At 37.0% G+C, this 15,720-nt stretch overlaps 1 protein-coding gene across 1 annotated transcript in view; it reads left to right on the forward strand.

The window, feature by feature from the left end:
* KIAA0825 (KIAA0825 ortholog) overlaps nucleotides 1-10,133 on the forward strand; it is a 185,584-nt gene extending 175,451 nt beyond the window's left edge. Inside the window, exons 19-20 of the mRNA XM_065745607.1 lie at nucleotides 8,476-8,602; nucleotides 9,518-10,133. Coding sequence (XP_065601679.1) covers nucleotides 8,476-8,590 — 115 coding nt within the window. The 3' untranslated portion in view covers nucleotides 8,591-8,602; nucleotides 9,518-10,133. The remainder of the gene's footprint in view (nucleotides 1-8,475; nucleotides 8,603-9,517) is intronic.
* Nucleotides 10,134-15,720: the final 5,587 nt, after the last annotated feature.

Genomic DNA, 15,720 nt, shown 5'->3' on the forward strand with positions numbered 1-15,720 from the left:
ACCAAGCCTGAGACATGCTCCTCATGGACTGACACCTCACCTTCCAAGCAGTTCAGCTTGAACAGGTGGACAGAACTACTTAACAGCACTTCATCTTTCCCCAAAATTACCCACCAAGATTAAAGTAGGTGCATTCTGGTGGTTGCCAGATTGTATTGGTGCAGATACAGGTGTTCTTTTAGTACCAATGAAAGACAGTGATCTTCAGTTGTACGTGGTAGTGGGATTGTATTTCCTGTAAAATGCTTTTTTTTTTTTTTTTTGTATACCATCTTGTGATATTCTTTATTGGATTTTTGTCAGCATTTTCCATAAGGTGCTCTATAATTTTAAGATATCATATAAATGTGCTAGATCCAAAGATAATTCAAATTGCTAGCTGAAGATTTAGAATGTGTAAAAGTGCCAAAATTAAGGCCATCTGAGCAAGTAAGTCTGCCATCCTGACTGCAGGTATGCCTTTCTGATCTCAGGCCAGTATCATGCAAACATAGCTGTGTTGTTTCCAGAACTGTGAGGAGCTCATTCCACGCTGTCTCTGGCATTTATCTACAACACTCTGTCATGCCATGCAGAAATATTCTACGATACCATCTTTAGTTACATGAGAGCATCATAGTCAGAGCGCAATGCAGCTGCAGTATGCATGAGGAGGGACAACTATGCCATATGGGACGGCACTAATGATGGGTCTAATGTTTCCTTTGGTAGGGCTGCCTGCTAGGATTTCTACAGGTGTCAAGGAGACATGGTGTTTGTGTGCCATCTGGGGTAGTTCCACATGGTATGAAGAAGTACGATGAAAGGAGGAGAGACTGAGAGAGATGGGACTGCTCAGCATGGAGGAGGCTCAGATGTGTGAGTGGGTACACCTTCTCCATTAGAGGAGCTCTTGGCCGCCCCTTCTCAGCAGTGCACAGTAGCAGAACTATGGGCAATGGACATAATGTTGCAGGAAATTCTGTGTAAAGATAGAAAAAAAACTTTTTTTCCTCTAAATACAGTCAAGCTCAAGACCACCAAGAGCTGTCAAATGATCAAATACAATTTTTCAGCAGATGTAACTTGTGTTTGCATTTACAGAATAGAGTTATGCCATAGTAACCACGTTTGAAAGCTTAATTCTTTATTTACTTAGGGGTTTCAACATTCATTACAGAAAGCCTTTGTAAACTGAAATAAAAAGGGAGAGTTGAGGAGAGAGAACAAGTAGTGTGTGATCTGAAGCACTGGATATTTTTAGCAGATGCATTTTTGGCTATCAAGCTCTACCATGTAACCATATGCAGGTAAAAATTGTATTTACTTAATGGAAACGCTGCCAACACTTTGATCATAAGATATTTCTGTTTTGAGAACGTGCATCTCTTCAGTTTTTCAAAAAGGGATTAACAAGTTATGTAAAATTATAGAAAATGCAGAATCATTTAAAAAGTCACTTTCAGGAGCTTAGCTTATATGTAGAGTTGTTGGTCCCATCACTTCCATAAAATCTTCCATCTTGAATCCCTGCATCATTAGCCTGCTGTGATCAAGCATAGTACTCACATGAGAGTATGTACATATGTGCACACATATTTGATATACTGTGTGCCTTTGCACAATCAAGGATACCAATGTTCTTACTTACATGAGTCCAGAGACTCATGTAAGCTACTTCATGCATACAATAGAATTACTTGGGACAGTCTGAATAAGAAATAAAGGAATGGGGATAAGATATGACCTGCAGGCAATAAGCATTTGTGGTCTTAGCACCATTATTTCTATGAATATCATTATAGGAATTTATCATTTGTGAATAAACTTCAAATCTTAAGCGACTCTAAGCAGTTGGAATAAAAGACAAAATCTGAGTAAGGCACATCTAACAAACTGAAGTTGTATAAATGGTTGTCAGAAGGGGATTTACTTGTTAATTTGTTTAGACATTAAAAAGCAACAACAAATCATAGTTTTGTTTTGAACAAAAACAATTTTCACATACTTAGTTACTGGAAAAGCTGAAAACATCATGAAATACCTGCAAAAAACTTTGTGAAACCAAAGATACATTCCAAATTGAGGTACAATTTTGAATTAAAACCTGCATCATTTACCTAAAGAACCCTGAAACCAAATGTATTCATCTTGAATTTACACTTTAATTAAATTGCTCTTAATTAAAATACTTAATCAAGAATAGGCCAACTAAAATCTGCCCTGTTCTTCAAAACCTTTCAGCCAAAGGTTGAACACAAATAATTTATTACTGAAAAAGAGAGAGAGACAAGCAAATTCCCTACACCTGCCAAGATGAGGGACATTCTAGAATTCACTTTGTCTCTAAACAGCATTACAGTTCTAGGATCCTGCTGATATATGTACATTTCTATAGATCTTCTCTTCTTCATGCTATTATAGGATCAAACTCACTCCCAAATGAACTTAAAGGCAATAGTGAGCCCCTATTTAAGAAAGCACATATTCCATGACTGACAGTGAAGTGATGGAAACTCAGCTGGCCAACATCCAGGACAAAATAAGCCTTATGGGAACTGAGATGCCTTGGCCCAAGATGAATACTAGTGGACTGATGCAGTGCAGAAGAGAACTATTGGAAATGAGTGATTTCTCTCTTCCTCATCCCTTTCTTATTTTAGGTATGATAGGTATTATAAGTACTGTTAGGTATTATAGCTACTATATTTTCTACTGTGTTACAATTGTGAAATAAAAAGGCTAAATTAAAAAAAGACCTAAGAGAAAGCTGCATATTATTCCAGTGCCGTTCCCTCTCTCTGTGATTCGTGGCTTGGTTTCTGAGGCTTGAGCTGCCATCCTTCAAAGCTGTGGGATAGCAAGCAGCAGTAACAGGGAGGCTGGCTAAACACTGCCTCTCCTTTCTAATTGCAGCAGGAAAGCTTCTTATAGAATTTTTGCTGTGTGCCTTCTGCTGCCCTTGACAACATTCGTATCTGTGTTCCTGCCCTGGATAAGGGTCTTTCATCATTCTATTCTAACACTTGTGAAGTTTCTATTTCAGCTGAGAACTTCTCAGATATCCTTCTAATGTCTTAACTTCATAGCTGAGACAGGTTAACCTGTGAGTCAGAGCTCTATTCTTTTCTCATGACATACTTTCTAAAATGTTTCTTATGTACTGATTTCTTAAGTACATCCTTCCACTGTTTCTTCTTTTGGGTTGATCTTTGGAAATGGGAGCATAACTCTGTTGGTCCTTCATAGCTGTCTTCCTTTCTTCTGATTTTTCTTTTATTCTTTTTTTTTTTTTTAACAAGATTGGTGCCCAGTCTCGCAGCATACAAATAATTACAAATATATAATAATAATGATAAATATAATAATCCATTGTGAATATCACTATTAAAATATTAACAAGCATTGTTGCTCTGGCTCTTGCTTACTAGTATAGTAGCTGTACATCTGATGGTTCTCCTTCCACCTCTAATTTTTACGTCCTTCAGTGGAGCATACGTTTAGTAGGGGCACAATTACTGCACAAATGACTGTAGCAAAGACTCCCTTTGACCAGTTAAAATTTAAGGAGTTAAAAAGTTAGTTGCAGACTTAAATTGAAAACAACTTGAACCAAATGCAACTTGATTGAACTACCATCAGAAAAATAAAATACTGCCCAGCACAGAAATTAAGATTTTTTGGCACTTGAGATTTTAGACAAATATTGGATTTAGATGTTTTCCTCACAGCGACATAAAAAACATTTTATGGGCTATGATTTCTCATGCTATAAAATGTATATTTTCAACTGAAATAGGAAGTGAAAGCTACAGAGGTGTATATTTTCTTGCACTTAAAAGTGGTGAACAAGATACCAGCTGCTAAGCTTTCTCATCTCATGGTGAAATGCAACATGACAGACATGGATAAAACAATTCTTCACTGCCTGCAGGACCTCACTGTACAACTGTCTTTCACAGACTCCAGGAAGCAGAAATATAATTCATTAAAGTGCTCCATAAGCTGATGGCAAGACATAATATTTTCTTTAAGAGTGTTATTTCTTTACTCCCTTGAAGTTTAGTGTAGGGAACACCAGTGATTTTATTGACAGAATGTCAATACTTACTTAAAGGTAAAGGTTTTTTGTTGTTTTTTGTTTTCAATTAAAACAAACATTTACATGTAAGCTTAAATTAGAATTTAGATCTAAATACATTTTGATTTTATCATCAGAAATCTCAAGAACTATCCAAGACTGTCAGACTCCATGCTTTTTTTCCATCTCAGGTGTAATCCAGTACGTGGAGATAGACAGTGTCTGTTTCGACTAAGGTGTTGGAAATCTCACCAAAATCCATACAGCTCCTGCACAGATCTGAGAATGGGATCTGAAACAGAGGGTTACCATTAGTGTCAGGACTGCAAACTGCAAAAACTGTCTCTGCTTCATGCCTACTTTGCTACTTACCTCCTTCCTTATGAATGGCCAGCAAGAAAACGGTCATCGCATCTTCATCAAGCAGTCAATAATGTTATTATATTATGGTTATTATATTATGGGACCAGGGAAAAAAATGAAGACCTCTTTTGGAGAAAGTACAATTAATCACTTCACTTCTGCTCAAGTTTAAGAGGTTGTGGGAAATGCCTACACATAAAAAATATCCTGTAAGTGGAGTGGGACACCAGGGCCAGCTGAGCTGGGAGGGCTGCACAGCTGCAGGGACTGAGCCACAGCTGGCAGTGTGCAAGCAATGCATCCCCTGCAGGAAAGCTGCACCTATGAAACAATGGGATGAATTTTTGTTTCCGTTTCACAAAATTGTATTGATTAGTTGTTTATGCACAAATTATGGCCTTCTTCTCCCTCATTCAGATTATAGCATTATTTATAAATAAAACCATTCAGATGGGAGTTTGGAAATTACAGCAAAACAGCTTACTGAGGAAAACAAGTATGTGGAAAATATTTTCATGTACATTAGAGGAAAACACATTAAAACACATAAATGCAAAAAGGAATGTGAGATAAGCTTAAGCACCTCTTTTGTGCTGGTTTTATTTTTCCCACTATTGACTCATTTTATTCTTCTTAAATGCTCAGCAAAGAAAGACCTTTTTTTCCTTGTGCTTACTGCTTTTATCAGAATTCCTCTCAAAAATGGTCTGTAAAGCCCTCCAGTAATTCCCCAAAAATAAAAATAAATAAACTTAAGAGCTCATGGTGTTTTAAATCTCAATATTTATTCATGACAGCATACCTGGATGGCATTGTCTGTGTCTGATCGAAATTGGATGTGCATGTCACCATCATCAAATGTGCTGCTATTTTTTTTATACATAGCTATTATTAAACATTGTTATTATTATTCATTAGGAAGTGCACATTTTCAGCTCTCAGATGTACAACAGTACAGTTAATGTTTCATCACTTACCAACTTCTCTACAGTAGGATCCTGCTTTCCCATAGGGAATAGCAGTGGTATCAGTATGGCAAACATCCATTTTATTTCCAGTGGCTCCATTTTCTGTTGTATTTTTTCTTTCCTCCCATGAAGTTATGCATGATGTAAGCCTTAGTAAGTCGTTGTCAAAACCTGTAATTATTAAGAAAAGCAATAGATGTCAAAATAATACCTAAGCGCTGCTATGAATACATAAAATGCCACTACAAAATATTTATAGGCTGACCCTTTCTGTAAACTGTTCACTTTTCACACATTGTTTCCTGTAAGCTTTGAAAAGGGCATGGTTTGTCACTCGAACAAAACCAGTCAGGAGATTTTTTGAGTTCAAAATACATCTGAATTGAATAGCATTCTTACATTTCATTTTCATTCTACTAATAATTAGTTTTTTTTTCTTTTTTTTGCATATTTTTCTCTTTAGCTTGCTCTTAGTAATGAACAGTGATAAACATTTAGTAACTAATCAAAGAGTATCTAAGGTAAACTTCTCAATGAGAAGGAAACTTCTCAAGGAAATGTCTGAAAAAGTACCACACTGCAGCACGTGCAGTCAGTATTGCTTCTGGCAATCTGTAACAGGATATGACTAACCCTTTAGTCTGCAATAAGAAGCTTACTGTATGATATAGTCATTACTTTGGTTTTTAAATACTGCCTCCATGGGATTCTAAGTACAATTTACAAAATATTTGCAATATCAAAACAGAATACTGATGCCATTAAGGTATCACAATGTATTAAATACAGCCCTGCTAAATATCCTGCATGGTATTTGAAAGATGCATTGAAAAACATTTTCATAACTCATTACAGTGGAGAAACAAACATACAGTGGAACGTAGTCCTGTATACCTGTTTATATAAATGGATGTATTGATGCAAGGATAGCCCATTTATACCCTGTGAAGGAAACCTAAGCTCTAGCACTTGAACCTTCCTAGGGCACTGGATTTTTCTCCCCTTGCACTTAGTTAGCTTAAATATGCACGATTCAAGGCTTCTTCCTCTCTTGCTTCATTTATGAGGCGAAGCAGATACTCTCCCACTGCTAGTTATCCACTTTGACCTCATGATCTGAGGTCTAGGAGATCAGCTGAAAACTTCAGTGATTCACAGTATTTATCTGTGCTGAAGTGTTTTGCTGCATCTGTCTGAATAATATACTACTTGTTTTGTTTTGTTTTTTCCCCATGATTACCCACATGCAACATAGAGAGGATCAGCATTTCAGAGAAAAGTTTTAGGCAGTTCAGTTCAAGCATATACAATGCATTATTTGGTGCTCTGGCATATTCTCAAAAATATTTCAAATGTGTAATTCTGTGAGAACACTACAGGTATTGACCTGAAAACTAACAATCCTGCTCTAACATTTACAAAAGATAAGGTATTTTATTCTAAATATTTGCTCACTTCTGAATATGAAGAATGTACTGGAAGTTTGGCTTTCTTCATATCTGTATACTCAGACTCACTGTGGTTATATGAACTGTATGAAAAATGGAGATGGCAATACAATGAAGTGGTTCAAATAGCTTCAGTACCCTTTTGGAATGTTGATCTAATGTCACCCAAGATACATCAAGACAAATACATATATATATATATATATATATATATATATATAATATATATATAACCTGTGCAACCTGGTGTAGGGAGCTGCTTTGTAAGGGGGGTTGGACTCAGTGATCTCTTGAGGTCCCTTCCAACCCTACAGTTCCGTGATGCTGTGATATGCCATCTCTGAATTTGGAATTTTTCTCTGAGACTAATAGTTTTCTCTAAGTGACTAATAATTTCAAAGAACAGAGGTTGGCTGTTTGACTGATAAGGCTTGTATTTCCAAAATAATGCATGACAGTAATTTCATTCACATTCACATTCCTTGAACTGGTTAGTGGTACTGATGCCAACTGCTATTGCCAAAACAATAGTCACACATTTTAGTTATTCCAATAAAAACAGGCTCCATTCAGGACAAATTTTCAAAGAGTAAATATTGACTCTTTCTCTGTTTGGACACAGACACCTGATTTTCCATCCCACTGACAACAGCAAAGCTACGTCATGGTCCTCCTGTCTACTCCCCAGTAGTGCCTTAAAATCCATCATTCTCCCTAGACTTTAAAAAGTGTTAGAGTGGAACAATTTCAAAATTCCATGAGAGACCGGTGTTTGTCAAGCTCATTTCACAGATCTTTAATTCATGGATACCGTTAAGCAAATGCATAGAAGACATTCTTATCCTCATTGGACCTGTTTAAATGCTTTAAAAATAGACTACTTTTTGATAAAATGATAATGTAATGTATTCGTAATAACTTTTTATATAGTGAACACTAAAGAATGTCCACACTGGATGACATTGAAGATTTTTACCAACACTATCGTTTAAGATTCAATGAAATGTGCTGACAAGTATGAAGTCACTAGCTTTAAAAGGAATCTGCTGATTTATTGCTAAGCTTCCATTAGCAAGGACTGCTAGATTTCTGTGCATTATTCCTCCAGCAATAACTGCTTTGAATGCATTTCATTTACTGTTTCCAGTTGTCTTTCCTCTCAGCAAACAAATCCTCTATCTAAAAATAAGCAACAAATCACATCAATTAAAATGAGTCTTTTTGACTGTTGAAGTGGTCCTTCAGAACGACTCTGAGAAATCACAAATTTATATTATGGGTTGCACTGTTATTTACCCAGTTGATTACCCAGTTACCCTGTTGATTACCCAGGTTCAAAGAGAGAGTGCAGTGGCAAAAAGAAAAGAGGAAAACACTGACCTGCCTTGAGTAAAAGCATTCATCTGGGATGCGTGCACAAGCTCCTGGGCTGGGAGATCATAGAAACAGATGTTACAGACATAACGCAAACCAGAGAATAGCAGCAATTAATTATTTTGTATGATTCAGTATTGTCAACTGATGCACTTCACAGTTCATTGGTGGGGTGAGGAGGATGGGGAATGAACTGATGGTAACAAATTTAATATGAGTTTCTTGTTCTAAAGACTAGTTTAATAATATATTTTTCTTTCAGGTGGGAAATGAAAGAAGGAGCAGATCTTGAAGATGAGGAGAAAGTTATGGTGGAACACTTAAAAAATGTTTATCTGACACAGAGCACTCCTACCTCAGAGGATAAAGAAGAATAATTACCTTGACAGGTTTCAGGTAGCACCTTTTTTCTGAATTCAATACGATTAACTTAATGGCTTAGTTATAACTGACAGGAGTAGAAATCTCAAGAATATATATTGAGTAGGAGTTTTAAACTGAAGTATGTCCCCCTGTTATTGTCTAGTCACCCCATCCAAGTGGCAATTGTTAACACACGCATACAGCAAGCAGCAATATATGGAAATGTCAAACGTCACAAAACAAGGAGGGTGTATCTTGATACTGCGGAGGCACAGACCTGAATGATAAACCAGAAACTGCTGTAAAGTTAGAAAACACAGTGTTCTCTAAAAATAATGCAACTTTAGATATGTTCTAAGCAAATGCTGGTTATATGTTGGCATCCAACATCTGGAGTCAAGTCAGCCTGCCCTGGGCCAGGGCTGGAGCAGAGTTCAAGGACCTCTTCTCTCTCCTGGTGCTCGTGTTCTGCTTATTGCTGGCAGAAAACCATGTGGAGTGTGAAAAAGGATGGACACAGGCCATAGGTCTGCAATCTTTGAAGAGAATTTTCTGCATAGATACACCTGGCCATTATTCCCAAGCAAAAATGCACCAGATTGATTGCCTGAGTGTCCAGTTGATTGTGGCTTCAAAGACAGCTCACAATGAAACCTATTGGCAGCATTTAAAGTTTTCAGATATATTTTTTAATTATTATTTAGAAAATTATTCTCAGGCAGAGAGTAATGAAATATCTTAACAGTGATCTGGGTAAATAATGCAGAATTTAATACGTATTTCTGATAAATGTAGTAAAAATTTATTTTCAAAGAAGCCCTGATGGATAATCAGATTTTCCAAGGGCTGTTGTGACAGTAAGTTTTATACTGAAATGGCAGTCACTATTTCCTTAGTTTTATTAAAATAATCTGAGATTTTTCTATTATTTTCTTGCACAGGAATTCCAAGGTAATGATTTCTTCTCCCTGCTGACAGATGCCAGCAAGATCTTGGGAAGACTGTAACCTGACCCACAGCTTTTCCTATTCCCAGTGCATCTTCTTGCAGATACTACAATGGACGTAAATCAGAGCACTTGAATAGGAAGGGAGAAACTTTTTTTTTTTTCCCTGAGATTTCAGGAGCGTGGGTAATCCCAACATTAATGCTGTCATACAGTCTCATCTGAAATGCAGCTTTTCCTCCTCTTTTTTTCTAATAATGTATATAAAATATTGGACCATTTAAAAAGAAAATGGAGACTACTGCATCTCACAAATCTCCAAAGATCTTGCTACAGGACTGCCTCGACAAAAGGAATGTGTGGCACTGGTACTTCAAAAATGCTAAAGAGTAAAATAGGCTTTTTATCTAGCAGTGATACAGTTATTTCAGAACATAAAGAAGTAAGTAAGTGTAAAAACAATTTTTCTTTGCTTTGTATTTCACCTTTGAAGATGAGTTGTGGTTTTAAGGCTTAAAGCTTGGTTACAGGAATTGCCTATTAAGGCGTGTGCAGTATTTTGACACCAGGTATACATGATCCAAGCCAAACAAATACGGTGTAAGTATGTGGAAGTTTCTAAATCTATTGAATGTAATTAACTTTCTACATAGTCATATGAAGTAAATTTCTGTCTACGTGGTGGGACTGACTGAAATAGATTTTATGATAAAGCTCTGCTTCTGGGAAACATTCTGAATAGGATCAACTTTGTAAGTGAAATAAGCTAATCCTTAATAAAAGCCCTCACTTACTCTGAGATAGGAATGTCCATATTGGGAGTTATTGCAAGCTGATGCTGTATTCATGATGCTGTAAACTCAAAACACACCTGGTTCTAGAATAATCTATAAACAGTTCTTTTGAAGAGAATAATCTTTATTCCCTTTATGCCCCTTCTTCCCTTTTCTTCCAAACTAGTTCAGCAGTAACCCAGTGGATAGTAACTACTACAATCTTTTCTTCCTTACCAGTAGTGTATTTATACTCTTTACCAGAGCAGAACTGGCAAGCTAGCATAACTGGCTGGAATAAAAGCTGAATGATTGCACAATATTTTATTTGGACATTTTCCTTATCCATATTTATATATACATGTATCTATGACTTTTAGAGTTCTCAGTGCAAGGCAGTGTAAACTTGAACTTCCCTCAGTGACAAATAGCAGGGTTTGTTTTTTTTTTGCAAGATAGCGATGCTATTAACTGACTTTCAGGGTATGAGAGAAATACCATCTTGGCAATATCACTTATGCTGGTGATACTTCTGTAACATTTGTACTTCTTCGAAGAAATTACAGTAATAGTAGCAGTTGTACGACTAAGATCGCTAAACATACCATTAATTTATGAGGACGGATTACTTTAAACTTAAACCCTTAATTGAAAAGTATATGACATTTGGAAGAGTTGATTATTTTTACATTGTAAGCTGTGTATAAGTGGGAGTACTTGCGCAACAGATTGCTGCATTCTCTGGCTTTTTAATAAAATAATAGTTCTCTATTATTATCATTACTTTAAAAAAGCTATTCTTATTAAAAAAAATGATCTAAGACAACTTCCACTCTGGAGAGTGCTATCATAGTGCTGAAATATTTTGCTTCTGTACTGTTTGTACAGACTCTTTCTGAGTTGCTGATCCAAGAATGTCTCACATTTACACTCAGTCTTAACAAATCAAAGCAATGATGGCAAGATTTGCAGGCTGCAATGGTGGCCCTGTGTTGCATAATCAGTGCAATCTGACAATGTGAAATGCTCCTAAAAAGAGAGTGAAAAATAAGGAAAAAAGACTGTTCTGTACAACAGAAATTTCTGGAAGGGCAAAAGTTGGCCTTGTTGGCTCAGCTGAGCTAGCTTGAAAGGAAATCATCATACCTACACCAATGAATTGGATCAGATAGCACAACACAGGTAATTAAGCTTTACCACAAGCGCTGACACCTAATTCTCATTTAACATTCTCATATGCTGAGCAGTCTTTGTTAACAGTGGCTTAAGTGAGACCGCATTGCAAAGAATGTCTATATAAGTGTTTACACAGTATCCAATTCAGGGTGCTCCAAACCTTAACATCTTGCTACTTTGAAAAGTGGTCAACAAGATTAGAAACAGAGCAAAGCTGAAATAATACTGATAGTAAGCAAATTCTAGGAAGACTGATGACAGGGAGAGAATTTTGGAAAATTACAGACGTCAGGACATAGTCCTGCCTTCTAATGACTGCTGCCATGACAGTTTCCCATAGATGGTGCTTTATTGTGGCAGCAGGTTTTTGAAAAGACCACAGGCAATAGTTACATGTTCTAGAAAAATTCTTGAATTCATCTCTACATCCTTACAGCAGCCCAAGGTAGGCATGACACCTGGCTTCTAACAATTAGTCTCCTCATACAGAAATACTCCATTTTCTTCTCAGATAGGAGCTTTTGGCAAAATACTAACAAATCTTGCCTACATGAAGATATCAATTATATACCGATAGAAATCTATTTCATGAAACTCCTTAAAAATATGTCCAACCATTTTTAGTGAAAGACAGTATTCCAACTTCCACAGCATTAGTCAGAAGTCTGAGACCTTAGACCTATTATCTTGTTATGCTTGAAATGAGAGAGTAACTTGAGTAACATGAAGACTTTTAAGCAAGCCTATGAATCTTGACTAGGTCCTGGCTGTTGGGAGCTATTTCCCTGTTCTAACCATCTGTGTGGAAAAAAATAGCATGAGTGGAAGCAGCAGCTCTAAAGCAGGTAACTGTGAGGCCTGGGAAGTAAGCCTTGCTTTTTTTCTCTATCACTGGACTGTGAAACTTGGGAAACAGACTAAACTGACTGATGTTATAAAACATAAAAGTTTCTAAGCAATCTGGGTATCTGTAAGGGTCTTGTAATGCTTTGTAAGAACCATATTCTTCATTGCTACCTTTCTCTCTAGCAAAAGCATTTGAGAACAGGCAGCTATGATTACAGCAAGTGAAACAGTTCTACAATACTGACAAAAACCACACAGAAAAGCATGGAAACATGCAAACAATTACCTGTCCTTTTCTGTGTTTTTTTTTTTTGTTTGTTTTCCTGCAAGGGAATTTCTGTAGTAACACTCTCAGGAAGAGGTGCAAATTGCAAAGTATTAATGATACGCAGCAGTCATCTGAATTAAGGTTTTATTCAGACAACTATCTCTGGCTGACAGAAAGCCAATTTTCACAAGCTAGTGCAAATTTGGTAACTACCAGCTTGCACCCTTTAGACCTATGACAGCTTGAGCTGCTAGTAGGCTGCAGCCATCTCTGAGCATCATAGAATCATCTATATCCAAAAAGACATTCAAGGTCACCAAGTCCAATCATCAACCTTGCATTCAGAGTCCCAACACTAAAACCCTTTATGGCATATCCACACATCTCTTAAACACTTCCAGCTGAACATGATATTCCAGATGCAGGCTCACCAGTGTGGAGGCAGCCCAGGATGCTTTCGTCGTCATTTGAGCAAATTGCTGGCTCACATACAGCTGTCTGTCAACCAGCACCTACCTCCAACTTCTTTCTTTGTCAGGCAAGGTTCCAGTCACCCTTCTCCAAGACTATAGCATTGTATTGGGTTGCTATGACCCAGAAGCAGGACCTGGCACACAGCTTTGTTCAACAGCATGTGACTAGATGTGGTCCATCAATCTAGCCTATCCAGACTCTCTGCAAGGCCCTCCTACCCTCAAGCCCATCAACCTATTGCAGCAAATGATTTGTAATACTGAGGAGATCTTTAATAATGTTTCCTATTGGAAAGCATGACTATATTAATCATATTTGGCAGGTATAATCTTTTCCAGTGAACAGCTCAAAGAGCACTGCTTGTTCTGCCATGAAAAATTCATGTTTCAAACTTGATTCATATTGGAGGCTTGCAGCAACAGTACATAACTTTGTTGTTTTATTTTTAAAATCTAATCTACCTTTTCAGAAAATAACCTCTTCAGCTCTCTATATATACACAACAGCTAAAATTACTGTTGTAGAACTAGCTTTCACTCATAGAATAGATCTTCTGGTGTTTGGCTACCAATAGACTCAAGTGTGTTCTTTACGAAAACTGGTAATGACTTAATCTCAATACATACTTTGCCCGTACATTAATTCACTAGATGATAAAAATTTGGTTACAATTCAAGTAAATTAAAGGTAATTACTTAATATCTAATTAAGCTTTTTTTCCTCATAATCTGTTCTTCATATGCAAAAAAAAAAAAAAAAAAAATTATTCGTAGGAATTCGGTCACCATTAAAAAAAACCTCTTCATGAATCATTTTCACCAGAACGTTGTCTTTCAAGTTGAAAAACTTAGTGGTTAATCCTTGTTATAACTGAGAATCATAAAATCACAGAATCATTTGAGCTGGAAGAGACCACTGAAGGTCATCTAGTCCAAGCATACTGCAATGCTTGGACATTGTATTTGTATTTGTATTTGTATTCAATACATTTGTATCAAAAAACAGGGACTCCTACAGTCTGATCAGGTTGCTCTGAAACCCATCCAGTCTGACTTTGATTCCAGTGCCTTACATTATTTTAAAACCTTCTTCCCTGTAACCAATGCAATTCTCCCCTCTTTTAGTTGGAACCACTTACCCTTCTCCTGTAACAACAGACCCTGCTAAAGAGTCTGTCCCCAGCGTTTGTACAACCTTCTTAGGTAATGTAAGGCCACTACTAGGTCTCCTCAGAGCCTTCTCTTCTCTAGGGTCATTTTTATATCCCTCCTCTGGACATGCTCCAACAGGTCTATGTCCCTCCTGCCCACCTGGATGCAGTATTCCAGGCAAGGTTCCACCAGCACAGCGTAGAGGAGCAGGATCCCCTCCCTGTTTCAGAGTGTAGATACATCTGGCACTGTTATATATGGACAAATCACCTGTTTTCTGGGTTACCTGTCATGGAGATTTAAAGTAACATGTGTTCTACCCAGGTAATTTTTTCAGGTTTAGGCCTGCTCCTAATGATCCTCCTATTCCTAATGGCTCATCTTGTAGTATCTATGCTTTTCCACTGTTCTAAGCACCTAAGTTACCTAGGATAATGGAAGCTACCTGAACAAAATTTATGAAGAAACATTGTATGTTTGTTTGTTTGAACTAGAACAGTATCCTGCCCTAGGTTTTGTGTTCTCTGAACTTTTAATTTACATTTGGAAATATGTATTCCATCTGTTTTCCCAAGTGTCTAATAGCTATTTACATGAAGTTTATCCCTGATATAGAGACTTAGAGAACCAACAATTTAATAAATGTAAACTTCAAGTCAGTCACCTGCAACATTATCATGCAACAACTGCAATAGTCACTTCAAATTGGAATTTCATTTCTCTGTATATTCCAGAAATAGCACCTTTATGGAATTGTTTTCTTGTGTTCTGCACACTTTATAGACATCTTCAACGCTACATAATAAACATGACTTAAATGGGTTTTATTATGTAGACTAAGATTATTCTTTCCTCTTGAGAACAAAAGGAAGATTTAGGTGGTAAGAGGTTGAACCAGCATATGGCTAGCAAAGAGACTGCTTTCTATGGTAAGCTAGATGTGGCTTTCGGAATTAAATAATCTTGGCAGGAAACCTGGGAGCAGATAGGTATTAGCTTCAGGAAATTTATGCCTCAACATGTGCTCAACAGGTGTTCCTTCAGAGGCAAATGGATTAGATACCTTCAAACAACAACAGTTTTCCTGATTCTAGCTCCCTTGCTCTAGTCAAAGTTCTCAAATTTCATACATGCCCAACCAGTTTTTTCACAGTTTAACTGAGGTAGTAGCATTCAGGTAACTTAAATGCAGTGAACGAACCCTCTGGGCTCCTGTTCTTTCCAAACAAACAATTAAGCAGAACAAGTTTGACTGTTACTGCCAACATCTAATCAGGGTCCTAGTCAACTTTATTGAGAAATACTGTACTTCTACCAGCATTTACTATCAGAACACAGATATGCAACATCTGAGGCATGGACTCACATGTGGATGATCCACATCGTTTATTACAGGTTCCAACATCTGTTATATACATTCACAAGTATTCTCTTTTAACTTTCCCTCCTACTGTTACACATCAACAAAATACTGCACAAGCTCTCCTTACCTGTGCATGCAGGAGCTTAT

The sequence above is a fragment of the Cyrtonyx montezumae genome, unplaced genomic scaffold (assembly GCF_038088225.1).
Source record: "Cyrtonyx montezumae isolate F1298 unplaced genomic scaffold, pur_monq_1.0 scaffold_36, whole genome shotgun sequence".
NCBI lineage: Eukaryota > Metazoa > Chordata > Aves > Galliformes > Odontophoridae > Cyrtonyx > Cyrtonyx montezumae.